This window comes from Petromyzon marinus, chromosome 50, assembly GCF_048934315.1.
Source record: "Petromyzon marinus isolate PM22_M1 ecotype Great Lakes invasive population chromosome 50, UKy_Petmar_22M1.pri1.0, whole genome shotgun sequence".
Taxonomy (NCBI): Eukaryota; Metazoa; Chordata; class Hyperoartia; order Petromyzontiformes; family Petromyzontidae; genus Petromyzon; species Petromyzon marinus.
In genome coordinates this window covers 1,600,324-1,623,666 of record NC_133716.1, presented here as the reverse complement: position 1 = coordinate 1,623,666, position 23,343 = coordinate 1,600,324, and the positions used below count along the sequence as shown (strand labels likewise).

The 23,343-nt window shown below is 49.6% G+C and overlaps 1 protein-coding gene across 3 annotated transcripts in view; it reads left to right on the top strand.

Annotated features, from left to right (window-relative positions):
- Window positions 1-13,154, top strand: part of LOC116953253 (uncharacterized) — a 305,948-nt gene extending 292,794 nt beyond the window's left edge. For all 3 annotated transcript variants that reach the window (XM_032973299.2, XM_032973298.2, XM_032973300.2), the window contains one exon: window positions 12,068-13,154. In XM_032973299.2, coding sequence (XP_032829190.2) covers window positions 12,068-12,214 — 147 coding nt within the window. In that variant the 3' untranslated portion in view covers window positions 12,215-13,154. The remainder of the gene's footprint in view (window positions 1-12,067) is intronic.
- The last annotated feature ends 10,189 nt before the right edge of the window (window positions 13,155-23,343 follow it).

The following is a 23,343-nucleotide window of genomic DNA, read 5'->3' as shown; positions in this document are numbered from 1 at the left end:
CGGCGCCTCGACACCGAGATTGGCGACGCGTACTATTGCATCATGGTGGACGAGTCGCGTGACATCAGCAAGAAGGAGCAGCTGGTCGTCGTCAACCGCTTTGTCGAGGTCAGTACGAGCATCCTGCGCGAGCGACTCGTCGACATTCAGCACGTGTCGGACACGTGTGCGCTCACCCTCTGCAGCGCCATTGTCAACCTGCTCTCGAGTCGCTAGCGCCTATTGAGTACTGCCGCGGCCAAGGATACGATGGCTTGTCGAGCATGAGCGGTGAGATCGCTGGCTTGCAGACCTTGATCAAGGCCATGAACGGCATGGCCTACTACACGCATTGCTGGGCGCATGAGCTGCAGCTCGCTCTCGTCGCTGCCTGCACAAATGGCGTCGCCGACATTGCCGTGTTCTTTGACCTCGTCCAGGACATAATCCACACTGCCACCAGCTCGTGCATGCGCAACGACCAACTGCTCGCCGAGCACAAGAAGCTCGTCGACGACCTGGTCGATGAGCTGGCGGTCTCCACCGGCCGCGGTCAGAATCAGGAGACGGCGTTGTTGGCGGCGGGCAACACGAGGTGGTCGTCTTATGGCGCTCGCTGCACCGCCTGATTGAGATGTTCAACGCGACTGCCGTCGTCATCCAGAACGTGGAAGAGGACGGCGCCAAGGCAGAGCAACGGGCCGAAGCTCATCGCCTTCTCAACGACATGTGCTCTTTCAAGTTCGCGTTCTGCCTGCACCTGATGGAGCGCTTGCTTAAGATCACGAACGATTTGCACGTGGCGCTGCAGAAAGAGGACCAGGACGTTGTCAATGCGATGCGGCTTGTCAATTGCACCATTGAGTCGCTGAAGGAGCTACGCGAGAACGGCTACAACGAGGTATCCGTCGTCGACATGAACGCGAACTACACCCGCCCTGGACGTCCTCGGCGCTGCACCTACGTCATCACCAACGACCACGTCTTTCACATCGACCTCTTTAACGCCTCGATCGACAAGATGCTGGTCGAGCTAGATCTGCGTTTCAGCACAGAGTCGATGAAGATGTTGCGGCTGGCGGTCCATTTATCGCCCCGCAATCGATTTGAGTCGTTCAACGTCAGCAAGATCCTGGAGCTGGCCTGTGATTTTTACAAGCACGATTTTCCCGATCTCGACATGCTTCTCGAGCAGCAGCTGCTCCACTTCGAACAGGAAATCCGGCGAGATGAAGAGCTGAAGAATGTGAACACGCTGCCAATGCTGTCCATCAACCTGGCGACAAGCGGCCTCGGAGATTCCGGCTTTGACCTGGTCTACCGCCTGGTGCGCCTCGTGTTGACCCTACCGGTGGCCACCGCCACAGCCGAGCGCATCTTTAGCGCGAAGAAGCACATTAAGACCCGATTGCGTACCACCATGGGCGCCGAGTACTTTACTGACGCGATGCTCCTGTTCGTCGAAAACGACGTCGCAAAAGGCGTCACCAACGACGAAGTCATGGAGCAGCTCGAGTTGATGCGCCCGCGCCGCAATCGTATCGTCTGAACTCTAGTTCAACAGCCTGACTCTCTAATCATTCTTGAAATAAAAATTTGTTGAATGTCACCCCGGGCTGAAAATCCTGGCTCCGCCCCTTGGATGGATGTGTGGGGCAGGGGCTCACGGCTGGAAGAATAAATGCTTTTTAGTTAAGGTTAGATACGATGGTTGTGATGTCATTTCTAATTTATCAAATTTGGTATTTGCGCCATTTTAATGGCGCAAGGCGATAATCACGAGGGCACTGCTGTGCTTAGCAGACACAATCTACAGGAGTTTTTCAGCAGGCGACACTGATTGCTGCTATTTGTGATCCCAGTTGAGTAATCTGCAGTCTAATGATTTTTTTTTATTTGGAAAATTTTGTCACTGACGTCAAGGCACAATATCCAGCACTATTCGATTGACGTCACAGAAACCTGAATGCCTACGGTGAAGCTGAGGGCGTGTATATTACAGTAGAACAAATCCGTTTCAGTCGGTTCATTCGGTTTAATGCTGGAAAAGCCCTTTGAGCTAAGAAACTCGTGTTCAATGGCGACCGACAGTAATAATCTGGGCGGCCTGTCTGATTGCAACCGTGAACCCTGCAAAGAGCAGCGAATGCGCTATAGCTGGATTACGTCTCCCCCCCCCCAAATTCAAGGTTACTGGTGGTCATTGAGGGTGACTGGTGGTCATTGAAGGTGACTGGTGGTCATTGAGGATGACTGGTGGTCATTGAGGGTGACTGGTGGTCATTGGGGGTGACTGGTGATCATTGAGGGTGACTGGTGATCATTGAGGGTGACTGGTGGTCATTGAAGGTTAATGGTGGTCATTGAGGGTGACTGGTGGTCATTGAAGGTGACTGGTGATAATTGAGGGTGACTGGTGGTCATTGAAGGTGACTGGTGGTCATTGGAGGTGACTGGTGGTTTTTGAGGGTGGTTGGTGGTTATTGAGGGTGACTGGTGGTAATTGAGGGAATCTGGTGGTAATTGAGGGTGACTGGTGGTAATTGAGGGAATCTGGTGGTAATTGAGGGTGACTGGTGGTTTTTGAGGGTGGTTGGTGGTTATTGAGGGTGACTGGTGGTAATTGAGGGAATCTGGTGGTAATTGAGGGTGACTGGTGGTCATTGAAAGTGACTGGTGGTCATTGAGGATGGCTGGTGGTCATTAAGGGTGACTGGTGGTCATTGAAGGTTGCTGGTGGTCATTGAGGGTGACTGGTGGTCATTGGGGGTGATTGGTGGTCATTGAGGGTGACTGGTGGTCATTGGGGGTGACTGGTGGTCATTGAGGGTGGCTGGTGGTCATTAAAGGTGACTGGTGGTCATTGAGGGTGACTGGTGGTCATTGAGGATGACTGGTGGTCATTGAGGGTGGCTGGTGGTCATTGAGAATGGCTGGTGGTCATTGAAGGTGACTGGTGGTCATTGAAGGTGACTAGTGGTCATTGAGGGTGGCTGGTGGTCATTGAGGGTGACTGGTGGTCATTAAGGATGACTGGTGGTCATTGAGGGTGGCTGGTGGTCATTGAGAGTGGCTGGTGGTCATTGAAGGCGACTGGTGGTCATTGAGGGTGGCTGGTGGTCATTGAGGGTGGCTGGTGGTCATTGAAGGTGACTGGTGGTCATTGAGGGTGACTGGTGGTCATTGAGGGTGACTGGTGGTCATTGAGGGTGGCTGGTGGTTATTGAGGGTGGCTGGTGGTCATTGAGGGTGGCTGTTGCAGGAATGTTGAGGAGAGGTGGTGGAGAGGAGGGAGGTGGACAGCAACAGATAGAACATTGTTCACTCGCGTCAGCTGATGATTGGTGGAGGAAGTCGGGTTATGGGGTTCCAGAGGGAGTTCACATTGCCTAAGAGGGATCTAGGAGTTTCTACCCCTAATTGTAATCAGTAGCGAGTGGAAGTCTCAAATGCATCTTGCAGGCACTGGCTGCGCAAGTTTGAAGAGGTGGGATGGAGAGATATTTGGGAGATGTAAGGAGGTCGTCTGGGGGTGGGGAGGGCAGGGGGACATAGATGCTTACGGAGGTGGCGGTTGCTAAAAGTTGTTGGATGAAACAGCGGTGAGAGTGACCAATGGATTTAGTAAGGTGTTTATTTCCAAGGTCTGAGTATGGGAGACAAAATCAATTCTGATAGATTAGTGCACTGAGGAATGGTCGTCTCAGAGACGCTGAACCGCCAAATGCCGACGTCTCGGATTCAAATGTTCTATTTCAGAAAAAGCTGCCCGTAAATTATTAAATGCACCGAGTCTTTATTTTTATTCATATTCCATTTGTGGCCGAGACATCTGCCACTGCAAATTCAAACGAAGGAGGCCAATAGCCCAGTTTCCTTTAATTCCCTGGTGAAGCCGCGGGGGATGTAACGAGCGCTGGCGTTTCACATTCGGTGAGGCAGGGTTTTCTCTCGTGCAGTATTTTAAACCTATTTTCAGATATTAACATTGCTGTGATGACAATTTATGCACACTGCATGTTTTAATTGTGCAAATGGTGCTATTGTAGTGTGGTGTTTATTCATGCGGACAAGTTTGTATTTTTCTCCTGTGTCACTTTATTCGCAGCATCCCACACGAATGCTCCACACGTTCAACACCACGCACTCCTGTCGCAAACTCTTCCTCTCTTCCTCCGCTAGCCTGCTACTTCGAACTTACTCTCTCTCTCGCTCCGCTAGCCTGTTACTCCCCACTCTTTCTAACCCGTCACGGACTCTCTCTCTCTCTATACTCTGCTAGCTTCTCACCCCGCTAGCCTATCACGCTCAGACTAAAGATTCCGCTAGCCTCTCCACTGCTAGCCTATCTACACTCGCACCTCCAACCTCGCCCGTGCCCCCAGCGGGGAATCAGCCAACACCGCCGGGGAGGGCGAGGTGTGGAGGGCGACGTCCCGAACTTGTCTTGAATTATCTTCACTTCTTCATCTCCAACCAACTCTACCCGTTTGCTTCACACGTCCCCCTTATATCCCCCTCCTCATTAAGTGCCCTCAGGTGGCCCTCATTAAGCCGGCTTCCATCTGGTGTCTCTCCCCCCCCCCCTTATCGCCTCCATCTCTCGCCTCTGTGGTGCCTACCCCGTGTTTGCATTTGCAGCCAGCCAATCACGGCCTCTTTCCCTAATTGCTGGCGTCTCTCTGTCTGCTGTCACCCAGGCCACCCGCCTTCACCTGCTCGTCCTGACCTGACCTCACTGTTTGCAACCCCGTACACGAATGCAACTGCTGTTTGCAAACCCTGCGCGCCGTTACGCCACTACACTATCATCGTGATGTGATGAGGAGGAACTCTGGCAGCCTGGATTAATGAAGGCCCTCCTCTGAAGTTGACGTCACGTAACTAATTCTGAAATCTCTTTCATTGCACCCTCACATCTTTTGAAGTCAGCAACGTGGAGTTGTTAGTGCCACGACAAACCATTACACTAATGGTTAGTCCTTGTGCTTTATTTCAGCCTATCCTATATTCTTTCTGTCGTCACACAGTGTTAATGAAAACGTAGTGAGTTTCCCCCCCCCCCCCCACTACGTTTTGACGTGAGGTTTTGCGGTTGCTGCTGTTGTTGATGTCCATATATTTTGTGAACACTCAACCACGGTGGTTATTGCACGATACAAATGAACCTGGCGGCCCACGTTTTGATTCCTGTCCACGGCTAGCATCAGTGGCAAGCGATATCCGAACCTGTCCTGGGAATCTCAACCTGCACTGATCAACGGTTGTGGCGTTCGGGTCAGGCAACCTCCAATGTGCAACGCAGTGCCGGGTGGCCTTCATCCAGCATTGGATCGACAAGGAGCCGTAATTTAAATGTTTGTTTCAGTCATTGGCCACGTGCCACGGTGGTTGGAGTGCTTTGACTCACGGTTGGATGGTGGTGAAGTTCAAATCCCGGCCTGGGGTCAACACAACCTCGTCATGGCCATTATTATTTGACCAGAGTTGACAGAATCAGTTCCACTTTGTTCAGAATTAAATCGACATTGGTTCATTCTTTGGACTTGCTGGTCCCCACCTTGGCAATGTGGAATTCCCGTCACTATTTTGGGGATGATTAATGATTGTTTTTTTTTAGTTAGGTCGCGTGAGTCGAGTGTGTGCGGTACACCCTCCTCCACCCGACACAGCCATTGTATGAAGTTGTCACGTAGGTGAACACACGTGACCAATGTCTTACTGCTTCAGCACCACCGGTGTTGCTGGGAGAGTGATCCACACACATTTCACAATCGTGTACGTGACGCTTCACAGCCGGCGTTCATCGGGGCAGTGGCCAGAATTGCGACGGGGATGTGAACCCAGGCTCTCAAACGTATCTGGCACAGCGCGAAAACTTGCACTGGTCTTCGGGCATCAATGACGACGGCCGCCATTGGCTTTCATCGGAAGTATCTTTGTAAATAAATGAATGCGTCTCAGTGGATTCGGGGGAATTCGTAATGGGGTATTATCTGTTAAATGAATTCACAGATGCGCTTGCAATGTGCCGGGTGCATTAAAATATTAAGCACAACCTCGGAGGGCAGCACGTGGAAAAAAAAAAGCTGTCTGTTGCGCAAGAAACACACGCACGCGTGCAGATGTGTGGAAACGTGCATAATTAGATAGCACGGGTTGTTGTATAATTATGCGCAATTAGCACACATATACACGCTAATGCACAGATGCACATAAGACAAGGACATAGACATGCAAATAAGCACGCGCCCACCACCACAACAACAGCCGCCATTCACCACCAAGAGCGCACCGATGTGACCATAGCGCTTGTACCAGGCTCGGTGCATCTGAGATGACAGGTGGAGGCACCAGCTGTTCCCCTCAATAACCACTGTGCTTGCCCTTCCCTCTGTGCCCTCCGCCGTTGTTGCTGGAGGGCGACTGCCTCCAATTGCCCAGTAGCAGCGTCCTTCACGAGCCTCCTCCTCTTGCACATGTGCCCATCTTGACACCGCTGGCATCAGCTCCACGTCCTCCTTTACCACATCAGCCCATCTCGTCTTTGACTCATACCATACCCATTTAGCTGCCTATATGTAGCCGTCATTAAACACTTGACGCTTGAAGGCCTGGACAAATAGGAAACATCCATTCATGCATATACAAACATTCTTTACAAAAATCATATAGACACAAATGTACGTTCAATGGACATACGCAACATACAAATGCACGTACACTCGCAAACTTGCACACATACTCGCACAAGCACATCCGCACGCACACACACAAATATACACGATACGTACACACAACGACGCACACAGGTTTATGCAGACAACAATATGCACAATACAGACAAAAGCAGCGATCTTCCCTATAGCCTTTAATAGGCTTTTGGAGCAAGTGCTTTTAACGAGGGGGTAGGTGACCAGCACCACGCCCGGCCACCTTTGTCTCCCGAGTGGCGATGTAAATACACTGCACCAGGTACTCATTTGAGGCTGAGCCGACCTAGGGGAGGCCCAGGACCGGTTGAGATGATCGTCACCGGTGTTGGCCACGAGCGGGAATCGAACTCGGGTCACCGTGTTCGTTGCGCAGGGCAGCGCTCACCGCTGCACCACCGCTCCCCACACGCACACAGCCACGAGCGCAGAGTTCATTGAGTAGAGGTGAGGCGAGGGATCCGCGCGGCAGTCATTCAGGGGATGCGGGGGGGGGGGGGAGATAGGGGACTGCACAGAGGAGCCCGAGATAAGAAACGCGATATTGATCAAAGCCTTATTCTCCTCGATGACTTCGTGATTTGGCCGGGCAACAGTGGGGAAAAATAAATTTCAAGTATAAATGAATGGTCCTCGCGGATAAATAAACGAGTGTAAAAATGAAAGCATGGCTGACGCTGCGAGCTAGACTCCTCCGTTCTAAATTGCTTTGCAAATCAGGTAATGGGCTATCCTCGGTCCCGTGGCGTGGAGAGAGGGGATGGGAGCCCGGAGCTTGGGGGGCGCTGAGTGTGATGAATGACAGGGTCGCTCGTACGTCCGCAACGCGGTGGCTAGGAGATGTTAACTCCCTCGCCTGGTATGCGGGAGGTCGTGGGTTCGATTCCGGCTCTCACCCCTGCTGCTGTATATGTGGAGTTTGCGTCTCTCTCTCTCCCAGTGGTCGCGTGGATTTTTCTCCGGGACCTCCGGTTTTTTCCCTCCACATTTGGAATCAACATCAGGCGTTTAGAGTCTTTGGCTTCTGTGATTTTCCACGTGATAAGCCACTTGGTTGAGCTGTCATTTGTGGCCAGGTCGCTTCTGCTAAAGAGCTACATCGCTCAGCGGGCCTCACCTGGTAAAATTAAAATTCTATCTACGTGACTTTACCGAAAGACCCAAAGAGTAATATAAAAAAAATCGTTTTATTTTCTTAAATGCGCTGTTGGCTGAGGGCCTAACACTCCTCACCAGACAACCCTACACTCACCACTCACCCAGCTACTCCTCACCAGACACTCCTACACTCACCACTCACCCAGCCACTCCTCACCAGACACTCCTACACTCACCACTCACCCAGCCACTCCTCACCAGACACTCCTACACTCACCACTCACCCAGCCACTCCTCACCAGACACTCCTACACTCACCACTCACCCAGCTACTCCTCACCAGACACTCCTACACTCACCACTCACCCAGCCACTCCTCACCAGACACTCCTACACTCACCACTCACCCAGCCACTCCTCACCAGACACTCCTACACTCACCACTCACCCAGCCACTCCTCACCAGACACTCCTACACTCACCACTCACCCAGCTACTCCTCACCAGACACTCCTACACTCACCACTCACCCAGCCACTCCTCACCAGACACTCCTACACTCACCACTCACCCAGCCACTCCTCACCAGACACTCCTACACTCACCACTCACCCAGCCACTCCTCACCAGACACTCCTACACTCACCACTCACCCAGCCACTCCTCACCAGACACCATTTTACTCTAGGTCCACCACCTGCCCTTATTCACCACACCACAGGGCCCATTTTAACATACTTCACCATATATACACACACACACATGTGTGAGCACAGAAGTGCAGTACAACACTGGATTTTTTCTGCAGTGCACTGTGGTGATCACTCATCCAAGCGCTATCCAGGCTCAATTCTGCTTAGCTTCTTTCGTCTGACAAGATCTGGTCTATTTCCAAATGATTTGACCATAGGTTCGCGTATATGCACAGTATGTGTACAATCCCAGGTGCACGTTTGTGCTGAATTGCCCCCGGTGTGTTTTGTGGAGGGCTCTCGCCTGCAACACCGCCCTGCTCGATTGCTCAGAAAGGTGATACCAGTTCAGAGTTTTCCTGCTGTAATCAACGCCGCCAGATGACACTGATCCTGACAGACCGAGATGTGGGGTTTTTGCACGGGTGGATAACGAGCAACGAAACATATGTTTGCCTCTATAGTGTATTTACATATTGGTTTATATCCATATACTGCCCTGTATATAGCCGTCCTGAGTGTAGTGGCGGTGCAGCGGTAAGCATTATAAACCCGGTGAACCCGAGTTTGGTTTCCGACCGTGGCTAACACGAGTGACGAGTGGCACAATCTGAAACGGTCTGGGCCCCCCTTATCACCTACCCACACTGACCAGCACTGTGGAACGACCGCCCACGGAGGACATGGCCTAGGGAGCCCTTCGTCCGGGAGTAGATTGCGCACGAGCTATGAATAGATATGCACCCAGCTCTGTGGTACCATGGTCAGAGCGCTTGACTCACATTTGGAAGTGCGGTCGAAAAACGCCCACAGGGCATGGGGAGGCTCTCATTCAGCAGTGGATTTACATTCACTATTACCACCCGAACATCATCATCATCATCTCACTTGGATTATATAAAATGAGCAGCGCTTTTGTAGGAAATCAACAGTGGCCAGCCAGTGGGGATGACTTGGCCTCGCCATGGGAAAGTGGAATTTCTGCCACTCCCTGCACTGAACCGCCAATGATGATGATGATCACTTGGTATAAGTAGGTGCATAAGTTGATGATGTTCAGTGTATTAGTGGACTGAAATGGGTGGACGCAGAAGTGCTCGGATGCATTGCCGGAGCACTGAGGCTGGCAAAGCAACATTTCTGAATTCAAACCCTGGGCTTCAGCCACCCGGGGATTTCAACCGGGTTTGTAAGTGGACTGAGTTTACGTTCTGAGCCCATTCACCAATGGCTGCACAAAAATAAAATGTGCAATCACGTGGTGTCTTTGTTTGCCACGAATTTGCCGCAGCTCTGAATTGAACACTCCCTGCGGGGCAAAAGGCTTTTTGAGGGATTTTAAAAAAAGAGGTTTCATGACATAGTAATAGGTTTTTACCCTTTTATCTGGCACCAAAACTGACACCTTTATACAAGGGATCATGTTTGCAATAACCACAACACAAGCAGCCAAAATGCAAACAAAAAAGAGACAACTCTGATAATGATATGCGCTGTCCTTGAAGTTGATTGGTCCACACCCGCGACGGCTTTTCTTAGAGCCTAGTCTCCACTGGTGTTGGACCAGATGACGCCAAAAGGCGTACAACTCAAACAACAGCGCACTATCAGACTATTGAGAGCTCGGGGTAAGCATTTACATTATGAGACCTCCTTTGCCAGTAGCAAGATATAGTAATACGTTTTTACCCTTTTATCTGGCACCAAAACTGACACCTTTATACAAGGCATCATGTTTGCAATAACCACAACACAAGCAGTCAAAATGCAAACAAAAAGAGACAACTCTGATAATGATATGCACTGTCCTTGAAATTGATTGGTTCACACCCGAGACGGCTTTTTGGCTGCTTGTGTTGTGGTTATTGCAAACATGATCCCTTGTATAAAGGTGTCAGTTTTGGTGCCAGATAAATGGTAAAAACCTATTACTATATCTTGTTACTGGCAAAGGAGGTCTCATAAAGGTTTCATTACGTTTCCTATCGAGGCTGTTCTCTAACTCAAGGTGGTTCTCTGATTCCTGAGATATGCATATTTACATAAACAAACAAATATTGTTTTACATGTAAAAAAAAAACCCGTTTCAATGTATGTTATTGTGGCGGCAATAATAATAATAAAAGTTCTAGTGGTTTTAAACACGGTACCAGAAAGCCGATGCAGCCGTGGCATAATGGCCAGCACACGCCACTTACAATCCAGAGGTCGACGGTTCGGCAGTCGAAACGACGGTGCAGGTTTCTTGAATCCACCGGAGCAGCGTCGATGGAGGTGACACAGTTACTCGATCGGCAGGTGACTCGTGGTGGGATGCGGTGTGGGTACACCCACCTCTTCCAAGATGTCTAGCCAGCGTGGAAGAGTAGGCCGAATGTCCCCCTCTACAGCTTCCTTTTTAGTTAAGGCCCTTTCCGCCAGCAGTTGGCTTGAGCAAAGCACTTGCAGGGCCGCGCCTTTAACCTTCAGCAGAAGAGGCGGCACACCGCATGCATGCAGATTCAAAACGGGCCGCCGCTCGCTGTCGTGGCTCCGTGCGGAATTGAGACCGAACCCGAGTTAACAGACCCCGGAGCTTCGCTTTGCGACGGCAAACTGCAAGGGCGGCAGCCATGCAGGACAGAAAGGATCCCTGCAGGCTGGAGACGCACGTGTTCATTACAGCTCGCAAACACACATGGCAGGGTTGCCGAGTGCGGTTCATTACGGCTGTGCCAGACACCGAGATGGAAACGTTGGGAACGACGTGTGATCATGCCTCCGTGTCTGCAGAGGTGCATAATGTCCGTGCCAGAGACGCCGTGATAGCTCCAGGGTTCAATCCCTGGGTCTGGGTGCCTCTGTCTCTGCAGAGGTGCATAATGTCCGTGCCAGAGACGCCGGGCGCCTGGAATCTGGGTTTCAACCACCCCTGATTAAACCGGGTTTACAAGTGTTGATATAGCACTCCGCCGGTTCACCAGTGGCCGCTACAAATAGCATCGTTTTACATTTGATTGGACAATAGCATTAATAATACATAGCCTTTTGTAAATCCACTGCTGCATGAAGCTCTGCCCCAAGGGCTGTCAGTCATGAGGGTTGTTTGACCATACTTCACCACGCTGGTCACTGTCAGTTGGTGAACGATGACACTCACCACTGACGTTAGCTTGGTCGAAACGGGTCGACAGCTGGCTCGCATTAAACCAATGCTGCTGAAAATATCACTGCCAGAAGGCTGTGTGGCTGATGGCGAATGTGCAAACAAATGTGGAGAGACAGATATATGTGGGAGTGGAGAGGTATCGCCCGCCAAATTATAATTCAGTTGCTTATATTGTCCACAAATATGTTGTTTTGCCGGGAAGAAACGCCTCTTCCAGAACTCGCCGAGACGAATAGATCCTCACGTCGTGTCCAGGCCATGGCCCATCATACCAAACGTCAGGACGACGTGATGGAGTCGTCTCAAGTAAATCACCAGTGTTGGGGTGCTGGGGCGGCGGCGGGGGGGGCGATATGAATGATGCCGCCTGGTTCGTTTGTGGGCGTGGAGACGTGGTGACTGACTCTGACGGTTGTCGTTGACCTTTCGTCCCACAGCGTCGCAAGGGCTACGAGAAGACCGTTTTGGAGATCAACACTCCGAAACTGGAACAGCTCCCCATTGTCGACATCATGTTCAAAGACTTTGGCGATTCCAGACAGAAGTTTGGCTTCGAGGTTGGGCCCGTGTGTTTTGCCGGCTAGCCTTGCGGATAAACGAATACGAGACAAAAGCAAGGAAACACTAACAAAGCCACAAAACAGTCTCCTACTTGCAAACTCAGAGCCTTTATTAGAACGCCAAACATTTTATGAAAAGACGGCTAATAATTTAGCTACGTGACACCACGAACAGAAACAAATTGTCCTCAGTTTTACGCATGGTGAAAGGATTGAAAATATTTACCGAAACCATTTTCACCTCAACAGTCTAAGCGTCACATGCAAGTTTTGAAGTCTGCACGCATTTTTAGAATTACCTTTTATTTTTATGATGTTTTTTTTGTCATTAATTTTTTCCTCGATTCGATCGATCATCTTTGTAAGCCACACATTGCGTCTTTGGCAATACGAAAATTCGGTAAATTAGCAGGGAAGCAATTTTTTTTGCCTTTACAAATCCATATCTTTGCCACCTTCAACATGACTCAATCCCTTAAATTTAAGGAATAAGTGATAATAGCAACAAAAATACTTAATAAGTGGATAAAAGCATCTGTGTATAAATGATGTCTTGTGTTAAGCATTTTAGTATATATTTCCATTGTTAGTTAATGATGTTTTTGTTGTTTATTTTGCTCATTTTTTCTTTTTAGAAGTATAATTTTTTGTTCACAAAACACTTTCTACCTAAAAACCGCCAAACTCGGCAAGATCTGTAAACAGTTGTGGCATATCAGAGACAGCTGGAATTTTTTTTGGCAAAATGGTGCTTTAGTAATCTCCGATGGTGCTGTTTTAAGATTTATGTTTGTTGCCTGTGTAATTGTGAGTAAATATTGTATTGTATAAAAGAAAAAAAATACCACGTTCTCTTTACATTTTTCAAAACTTGCATGTGATTTTGGGCTTTTTTTGTAACATTAGTCTTGCCTGTACAACTCGGACAACTGTACAACCATGCAAAATAAAAAAATAAAACATACGTAAATCAATCGGCGGTACATTTCTACTAAACTTCGCACTAATTCTGAATCATTTCTGCCTTCTTTCGTTTTCGTGCAAGCGCACATTTTTCCCTACGGTTCGTCTCCGTAATGCATGGTCCATCAGCCTAACGTGTCACACCAACACACGTGCGCAAGCCCCTCGGTTACAACACAAGGTCACAACGAAACATTCTGATCGGTGGGGCTGACGCTACTGCCCGTGCCTGGCAACGTTAATTTAACGAGTTCGAGTCCCTGTTGGCAGTCGACTCTGGCCATTGTCGTCGTCGTCCAAACAATGAGTAAGAAAAGTGCCACTTCGTGGGGCCCCTTACCATGGAAATGTGGAATTTTCACCACTGGCTTTGGGCCATCAGCGGAGATGAGCTGCTGCCCAATTGCACAGTTAGACATGGAGACGCTCACAGTTGATTTTCACTCCGCATAGCGTGTCAAAATATATGAAATCTTCATCACCAACACAGCCTTTCAAAGGAACATAGAGTATTCATAATGAGCTTTCGGGGAATGGCCCTTCTTTATAGCATAACAGATCAGAGAGACGGAGTGGAGCCCCACGGTGTAAACTGCAGTCTCCAAATCGTATATCCACTCTGCCTCTCCTGCCTCTATTTACGTGCTATCAAGGGCCCATTGCCCGAAGCGTCGCCGGTTATATTTTTCTTTTAAGGCCACAGTTTTGTTGATGGATGTGTGTTGTTGGGCTTTGCCTCGGTGTTTGCGCTTCGTGCACCACTGCCCAACGCAGCAGCGGGCATTGTCGCGAATTTCTATTTTTTGTTCTTTTTAATGTTTCTTAATCCAAAACCCTCATCTAAAAAGCTAAAGTTAATGATGCAGCTTTTGTGCAAACTGATATTGCTGAAAGCAATGTTTATTATTATTATGTATGAGTTGCTATATTGAACACAGGCAAAATTTCTGGGGAAGTTAAGGTGGCGCGCCTGTGTCAGCAACTTCATAACTTTGTTCGTAAAAAAAGCTTTTAATTTTGCATGTACAACAACAGCTGCCACGGTTGTCCGAATGAGGTCACATGGGGTTGATTGGATTATCATGGCAATACTAGCAACAAAACGGCGGAATTGTGTTCATATTTGAGGATTTGCAGATATGAAATGACGAAAGCCAATTCATGGTCTTTATGAAGGTCAATAAGATTTAGAATATTCCCCCATTAGTTGTTGCCCCGCATTTTATCATCTGAACCTTTAGTCTTCTTTCACAATCCCTTTCCTAGATCTCCGGCCTAGTTTGGGTGAGATCTTCGGGCCGGGTCATCCAGGCAAGAGAGGAGGGTGGGGGAGCCAGGCCGACTACGTCTTTTATAGCCCACCTCTGCTGTACAATATTGGCGATTAAAGATGTGGGGCCATAATGATAACGTGTAACTACAATGTGTCAGTAACGTGCAACCGTGTGACACAAAAAGCAACCAAAGTTGCAGCGTTTAACGGGGACTGGCAACGTTTGAAAAACGCCACAAAGTTGCACCATTTAACTTCAGCGTTCAGTGCAACTCGTCGGGATGTCGATGAATAGTGGTATCTTTGCATAAAAAAATAATGTACGGTGCTAATTATGTTTCTTTTTTTCGTTGAAGCTATTGAGAGTTATATTCTTGGTTCTTTCGGTAAAGTCACATATTATTTTATTGTTTCCCTTCTACGTGACTTTACCGAAAGAACCAAGAATATGAATCCCTGCAGTCACGAAAGCTTTAAATCAAAATCTATCGAGCGTTGTCGCTGCAAATTGGACGATGTTATGTTTTGTCACTGACAAGACTACTCAAGGAAGAGGGTTTGATTACGCAATTTATATATATTCATGACTTGACAGTGTGGCATTTTTGTTGGCTATAGTGAACCACGACACCGCTTTATGTTGCCTGTGCCTCTGCGTGCAGTTCACAACGACGCACGTTAATCACGTCGAAGCGTGCCAACGCACGTGCCACATTCCCTTACCACACACAGCAACAGCCATGCCCAGCCACGAGACAATCGTTGTGCATATTGGTGTGGGCGTAAATGGTTGTGCGAATCGATTTGAAGGAGCTTTTAACTGTGTTTGTTATGTGCACAACAGGCATGCGGAATAAGGTGCTTTTATATGAAAATGGGTGAAAAGCAATTAATAACTCGCATTGCCTCTATTTTAATGAGGTTCTACAGAAAACGCTTTGCTATGTAAGACATGTTTCATCTCTTTGCATCCAAAGATCCATTTTTCATCTCGCGTTATCATTTACCTCTGACCTCACTGTTCTCAGGTTAAGTCCTGTGATTTATAAACAAAGTTTGACACGTACGAAAAAAACGTGCTTTTTAATATAGAATGAAATTAAATTGTAGTCAAGCCCCGAGTCAACTTCGCCACAAGTGTCGCGGGAATCCGGGCCGAGGTGCGAGAAAGATGCCAGGGTGCGGGTGGCATCGTCGGGCACTGCCCGTGATGATGACCTCTTGACATTTGAACTTTACACGAGCCCCAGTCTATCCTGTCTCATTTTAAAGTGATTTTTTGTTTAAGTTCATAACAATAAAAAAAACATAATCAATTGAAACTGATCAAGCTATGCGTTGCTTAAAATGTGGCTTTGTCGTATTGTAACCAACCCGCATGTCGGTTTCCTGCAGGTGATCTGCTTCCCTCCTGCGTGTATAAATGCTCGTAAATTGAGCCCAGAACACCTTCGCATATAGAGAACTGCAGAGCTCGGGCAATTGTTGGTGCCAGCCCACCGCGTGGCTGCTGCCTTCTTCCTTGCCTGTCCTTCCTCCTCGTACCTCCGAGTCAGTCGCTCTCTCTTTCTCTCTTCGAGAGCGAGCGAACGCTGTGCGGTGGCAGTGCGTTACAAGTCGACGTCGTTATTTTACGCCACCGAGTCCCAGCGACGATGGTGACGATGACGACGACGACGACGATTGTGGTGGTGAAAGCGGGAGTGACGACGGTTGAGACTGCTGCCGATGGTATCTGCAATGTCGATGACGCTGTTTGCCGGGGTTGTTGGCATGATGGCCTGTCTCCCAATCCCTTTTGGGTTGAGGCCGCTGTGCGCTGCAATTGTTCTTGCCGCCCAACCCAAACCACCATCCCTGGGTCCTCCCCGCTGCCTTCCTCTTGCTCCGTCCCCTGTATGTAGTTTTCTATTGTCTCCCCTACTTCATCTGTGTGCTTTCCTGCGTCGCTTGGCCTGACCCCCACGCTGCCTTCTGACCTCTGCCTAGCTTCCCCCGTGACCTCGTTTCTCAACGCCTGTCCCTGGCTTCTTTCTGTCCCCAAGTTCCCCCTGGGACTCCTTAATGCTGCCCCGGCTGACTTTGTTGGCTCGGTTGGTGCTGGATTTCCCTCGTTAGTCCTCAACGTTGGGCCCCAGTTGCATCGTCCTCCTGGACTTGGCCTTCATGGGCACTGGGCCGTCTTCTTCCATCACTTCCGTTTTGCCTTATTTCCTTGCGCAAGGCATCTCAGATTCATTTAAACTAACTCTGTAGTATTTTGTCCTGCGGCGTTTCAATATTTGAAATCGTTATAAACTGATCGCAGTTCTAAACAAATATGTACTACATTTAAAATGCACGTGCATGATTAATTACTGCAATATACTTTAAAAACGATGTAATGCATGGGCATTTCCCTTACTGCTCCGTATTATTCAGTGCGTCATTCGCTTTTCAAAGGAATGTGCACTCCATCCCGTGAAAGGATATCGGCAAAGCCAACATTCACGCAGAGTGACTAAAAAGTGGCTTTATAAATTATAGGAGTGTATTTGAAGTAGTTGAAATCATGGCTGGGTGAGCAGAGCACATGAAAGACCTATTTAATGGCTGCATAATCTCATCTCAAGTCGTTCCTCTGTAGGTTATAGAATATGTAGGCTAGCTTTATCCTACTGACCACAGCATTTACCAATGTGCCAGTTTGCACAGAGTTTAAAGTTCGACTCCTACTGCTTACAGCCACCCAGGAATTGATGTCTGCTGGTAAGCGGGACCCTCAAAGATCGTGGAGTGTAGCAACAGGAATCGACCTTAAAGACCTGACCAGGTGGCTCAGGAGGCAGGGCAATGAGCTATTGTAGTGATGCCGACATTCGTTCTTGCTTTACTTAGAGCCTTTATTCAGTTTAACACGTAGGGCTTTCACAACCAATACCATCCATAAAACAGGTTTTTGTTGGGTTAGATCGCATATAAATATATAAATGTGTCGCTAAACCCGCCACCACCCGACACAGCCAATTAGTAAGATGTGTCACGTAAACAGAACATGCCAATTCGTTACTAGTGTTGAGTTAGTGAAATACGCGGTGTGCACAGTTAACCGAGGGCAACTGAGGGCAAACAGGTGCGCGTGAGGTGTGCATGGACAAACCGCCAGTTGTAAGGGGCGAAGCAGGTGCAAACGGGGTCGACCGGTTGTGCACGCTGAGAACAGAGGTGTTGCCACGGAGACGGGAGATAAGGGTTGATTGATGGTCCGACAGGCGTTAGCCTGGCCAAAGCTGAAAGAGACGCACGAGAGGTATCGGATAATTGGCAGGGAGATAGGGCATGTACGTGAGCGGAGCGGGGAATTGTTGCCGGGGACCAATTGTGAAGACATCTCGCCGCTGCCGCTCCAGCCTTCAACGGGACCTCAACCCTCAAGCCGTCGCCGGGCGGGTGATGGCTGACCCCCCCGCCCGGGACAGACGGGTAAGCGGGTCTGAGGGAGCGTAGGTGAGGGCAGCGGTGGAGGTGTAGAGACGCTGAGTGTGAAGATGCTGTGTGTGGAGACGCTGAGTGTGGAGACGCTGAGTGTGGAGACGCTGTGTGTGGAGACGCTGAATGTGGAGACGCTGAGTGTGGAGACGCTTAGTGTGTAGACGCTGAGTGTGTAGACGCTGAGTGTGTAGACGCTGAGTGTGTAGACGCTGAGTGTGGAGACGCTGAGTGTGGAGACGCTGAGTGTGTAGACGCTGAGTGTGGAGACGCTGAGTGTGTAGACGCTGAGTGTGGAGACGCTGAGTGTGTAGACGCTGAGTGTGGAGACGCTGAGTGTGGAGACGCTGAGTGTGAAGATGCTGAGTGTGGAGACGCTGAGTGTGGAGACGCTGAGTGTGTAGACGCTGAGTGTGGAGACGCTGAGTGTGGAGACGCTGAGTGTGGAGACCCAGTGTGCGGAGACGCTGTGTGTGAAGACGCTGAGTGTGAAGACGCTGAGTGTGGAGACGCTGAGTGTGAAGACGCTGAGTGTGGAGACGCTGAGTGTGTAGACGTTGAGTGTGGAGACGCTGAGTATGGAGACGCTGAGTGTGAAGACGCTGAGTGTGGAGACGCTGAGTGTGGAGACCCAGTGTGCGGAGACGCTGTGTGTGAAGACGCTGAGTGTGAAGACGCTGAGTGTGGAGACGCTGAGTGTGAAGACGCTGAGTGTGGAGACGCTGAGTGTGTAGACGCTGAGTGTGGAGACGCTGAGTATGGAGACGCTGAGTGTGAAGACGCTGAGTGTGGAGACGCTGAGTGTGAAGACGCTGAGTGTGGAGACGCTGAGTGTGTAGACGCTGAGTGTGGAGACGCTGAGTATGGAGACGCTGAGTGTGAAGACGCTGAGTGTGGAGACGCTGAGTGTGAAGACGCTGTGTGTGAAGACGCTGAGTGTGTAGACGCTGAGTGTGTAGACGCTGTGTGCGGAGACGCTGTGTGTGGAGACGCTGTGTGCGGAGACGCTGAGTGCGGAGATGCTGAGTGTGGAGACGCTGAGTGTGGAGACGCTGTGTGTGGAGATGCTGAGTGCGGAGACGCTGTGTGCGGAGACGCTGAGTGCGGAGATGCTGAGTGCGGAGATGCTGAGTGCAGAGCCGCTGTGTGCTGAGACGCTGTGTGAGGAGACGCTGAGTGTGGAGACGCTGAGTGTGGAGACGCTGTGTGTGGAGACACTGAGTGTGGAGACGCTGTGTGCGGAGACGCTGTGTGTGGAGACACTGAGTGTGGAGACGCTGTGTGCGGAGACGCTGTGTGTGAAGACGCTGAGTGTGGAGATGCTGTGTGCGGAGACGCTGAGTGCGGAGACGCTGAGTATGGAGACGCTGTGTGCGGAGACGCTGAGTGTGGAGATGCTGTGTGTGGAGACGAATAGGGAGAAGTAACCATAAGTGACTGTACATGTAGTTATAGGAGTGCCTACAACTGGTGCAAGAATAGGTGAATAAAGTGTAAGCAGGTGACTTGTTACAATGTGTCGGTTTGAGTGATTTTTTAAGACACTACACTAGTACAGCACACCGGTGTGTTGGAGGGAAAATCCACAACATTTACAATCTGAGGTGTGTTGGAGGGAAAATCCACAACATTTACAATCTGAGTACACAATCTGTGGATTTGCTCACCAACTCAGCGACGTGCTGTACTAGTAACGAATTGGCATATTCTGCAGTCACGAAAACTTCAAATCTAGATAGGCATATTCTGTTTACATAACAAACCTTACTAATTGGCTGTGTCGGGTGTGGCAGGTTTAACGACACATTTATATTCACGAGATCCAATCCCCCCAAAAAACCTCTTATGGAAGACCCTCCATTGTCGAGACCAACGCTATGCCTAGGCCCGGCCTTCAGTTCTTGATCCTCGAACTTCGTCGTCTCTCCAAGCGTCCCTTCCCCTCGTGCTTTCGCCCTATTATATCCCTCGAGTCGCCGCCAGCCAGTCCTCCTCTTCTTCCTTCTCTAACGTTTGTCCACCGTTTAACCCCGACAGCCCGCCCTCGTTTCCTCGCCTTTTACCGTGGGATTTATCCTCCAATCGGTTCACCTCTCTGGCCCTAATCAATCCTCTTTGAGGCCTCCCTACCCAAAATCAGAGGCCATTAACACACTTTCTGGATGTCCGTTTCCACGTGTACCGTGTCAGGAAGGTGGTCTGTTCTTATCGGTCTTTACCCTATCGTGCCTGAGATTCTGGGTTCAAAATCCAGGTTTCAGCTGCCTCCGATTACACCATATATATAAACAAAACCCTTCTCTGGGTCTCAACGTTCGTAATTGTATATAAAAAATATCCTTTTGTTGTCCTTCAGTCGAGCGGCTTTCCAGAACCAATTTTTACGAAGCAGGATTAATTCAAGCAAGCAAACGTTGGACTGGTTGCGACATTCTGTGTCTCAGCAGCAGTCAGGGCTTGTTAAGGAAATGATGCTGGCTTACCTACAGACGTTATTGGCAAGAGCACTCCCTCATCAACTGTGGGACCCCCATTCCATGCGCAAATAACAAACAAAAAAGCAATAGCGTACACAAACTCGTGATGCCGAGTTCTGCTTTGCCCATAATGTTCCACGGCAATGCATTGAATTCCTTTAACTAAACCAGGGTGTGCACGTGTCACGGTGTGCTTAACCACTAAACAGTGCGCCGCTGCTGCTACCCGCCTCGCCACCCCAGGGAACGTCGCGGTTGCGCGCTGCGATCGGAGTGCCATCACGAGATAGAGAAACGTCCCCTGCGGAAACTCCCGCGTCGTGCCGGGGGGGGAACAGCCCCGGGGGAAGATGAACCCCCACACAGAGCTCCTTCTCAGTCACTTCAATCGACCGCGCCGCTCTCTCTCTCTCTGGCCAACGCTAGCCGGTGCTCTCGCTCGCACGCTGTGCAAGGAGGAGATGTTCTCTCGCTCGCATGCTGTGCAAGGAGGAGATGTTCTCTCGCTCGCACGCTGTGCAAGGAGGAGATGTTCTCTCGCTCGCACGCTGTGCAAGGAGGAGATGTCCTTCTTTGGTTCTTTCAGTAAAGTCACGTAGAATGAGAATAAAATAATAAATTGATAAAATTAAATAACACAATAATATTCTCACGACGTTTCGGCCACAACACAAGCGGCCTTCATCAGGTGAAGGGACGAGACTGTCTGGTAGGACAGCGCTGGAGTGTCTCGTCCCTTCACCTGATGAAGGCCGCTTGTGTTGTGGCCGAAACGTCGTGAGAATATTATTGTGTTATTTTATTTTATCAATTTATTATTTTATTATCATTCTACGTGACTTTACCGAAAGAACCAAAGAAGATGAATCCTTGCAGTCACGAAAGCTTTAAATCGAGGAGATGTCCTTCGCACGGCAGGTATCGCATGAGCCGCGGTCATTTTGGCGACTTGGACGCCTAAGGCAGTCAAAAATTGTGACGCTTCGGAATTTTTGGGGTAATTGGCGGTTTGAGACCGGGACTTGGACCCGGAGTCATCGACACGGCCGTGATGATGCCCCTGAGCCACTCTCAAACCTCATGCGTAATGGATACGGCAAGGCAGATTTTGAGTTGAGGGAACGTGATAAATTAAACAAGAAATGAATAGCCAATTAGATAATGGCAGGCATGAGACCATTCCTCTTGCAGCTAATTACCTACGAACACCTGAGTGCTGTGTTTAATCAGCTGTAATGCATTGTCTTTGTACACCTATCTTTACCTAAACCTAGGTTTACAGTGCAATTCAAAGACAAAGATCCCCCATGCAGCTTTTACCAGACTGTTGGGGCAAGAGCACATATACACAGACCGGCACGTCAAACGAGGGCGTGGGTGGTCAGCACCACGCCTGGCCGCCTTTGTCTCCCCAGTGCTGATATTTACACACCGCACCAGATACCAATTTAAGGCTGAGTCGACTTACGTGAGGCCCGTGACCGATTCCGATATTCGTCGCTGGTGTTGTTCGCGAGCGAGAATCGAACTGGGGTCGCCAGGTTTTGTAACGCAGCGCGCGAGCCGCGACCACTGCCGCTTCCCACAGCGACGCGATCCACACAACGATCCACCAATTAGCAGACAGACTGCTGGCTACCCACGATCAACAAGCCCGTTGTCAATACCCCCTCCAGGCCTGACAAAATAATGACTTTGTGGGACATCTGCAGCGGCCACCCCTTCGCTCATTGACACAGAGGCCGACGGTGTCGATACCTCTCACGGAGTGAGCCGGGGTTGTTTACAAAATTCCGAAATACCTGCGATGGTAATTTCGTAAAATTAGCACGTCAACACAAACAAGGTGGTTAGCATATGCATCATTTATGTAATCGCATTTATGTAATCGTATTAGCCTGTAAAATATCGATGATGTCAATTCCCCTTTGCGCTATTCTTTGGAGAACATTCATATTATTTTTAGTCCACTTATTAATAGTGTGTTCATTAACAAAGGTTTACTTTCCAGAGATCTGCAGCTAATCTAGAATATGTTCAAAGCAAAGCTCGTGTGGGTGACTCGAGGGAGGAGGGGGGAGAGGCGAGGGGTGAGGGGAGACTCAGGATGATAACCATGACGATGGCGCCGACTCGCTGGCTCGAGGCGGAGGAGGAGGAGTTGACATCACCAATATTTGTGAGCGCCACGGTGGCTAGGAGATGTTAACTCCCTCGCCTGGTATCCAGGAAGTCGTGGGTTCAATCCCGACCCCGACGCCTGCTGCTGTATATTTGGAGTTTGCGTGTCTCTCTCTCTCATCATCATCATTATCACGGTGGCTAGGAGATGTTAACTCCCTCGCCTGGTATCCAGGAAGTCGTGGGTTCAATCCCGACCCCGACGCCTGCTGCTGTATATTTGGAGTTTGCGTGTCTCTCTCTCATCATCATCATTATCACGGTGGCTAGGAGATGTTAACTCCCTCGCCTGGTATCCAGGAAGTCGTGGGTTCAATCTTAACCCCGACGCCTGCTGCTGTGTATTTGGAGTTTGCGTGTCTCTCTCTCTCATCATCATCATTATCACGGTGGCTAGGAGATGTTAACTCCCTCGCCTAGTATCCAGGAAGCCGTGGGTTCAATCCCGACCCCGACGCCTGCTGCTGTGTATTTGGAGTTTGCGTGTCTCTCTCTCCCCGTGGTCGCGAGGATTTGTGTCCGGTTTCCCCCTCCACATTGAGAATCAACGTCACGCGTTTCGAGCATTTGGCTGCTACACATTTCCACACGACGATAAGCCACTTCGTTGAGCTATCATCTGTGGCCAGGTTACTTCTGAAAAAGAGCGACATAGCTCAGTGGGCCTTACCTAGTAAAATTAAAAGTTGTCAGCCAAAGTCAGAATCAGAATTGGACTGGAGGAGGAATCCGATGATCCATGAAGCTCTTTTTAGTCGCAGATGTCCAGTATGGGCACGGGGTGAGCAAAG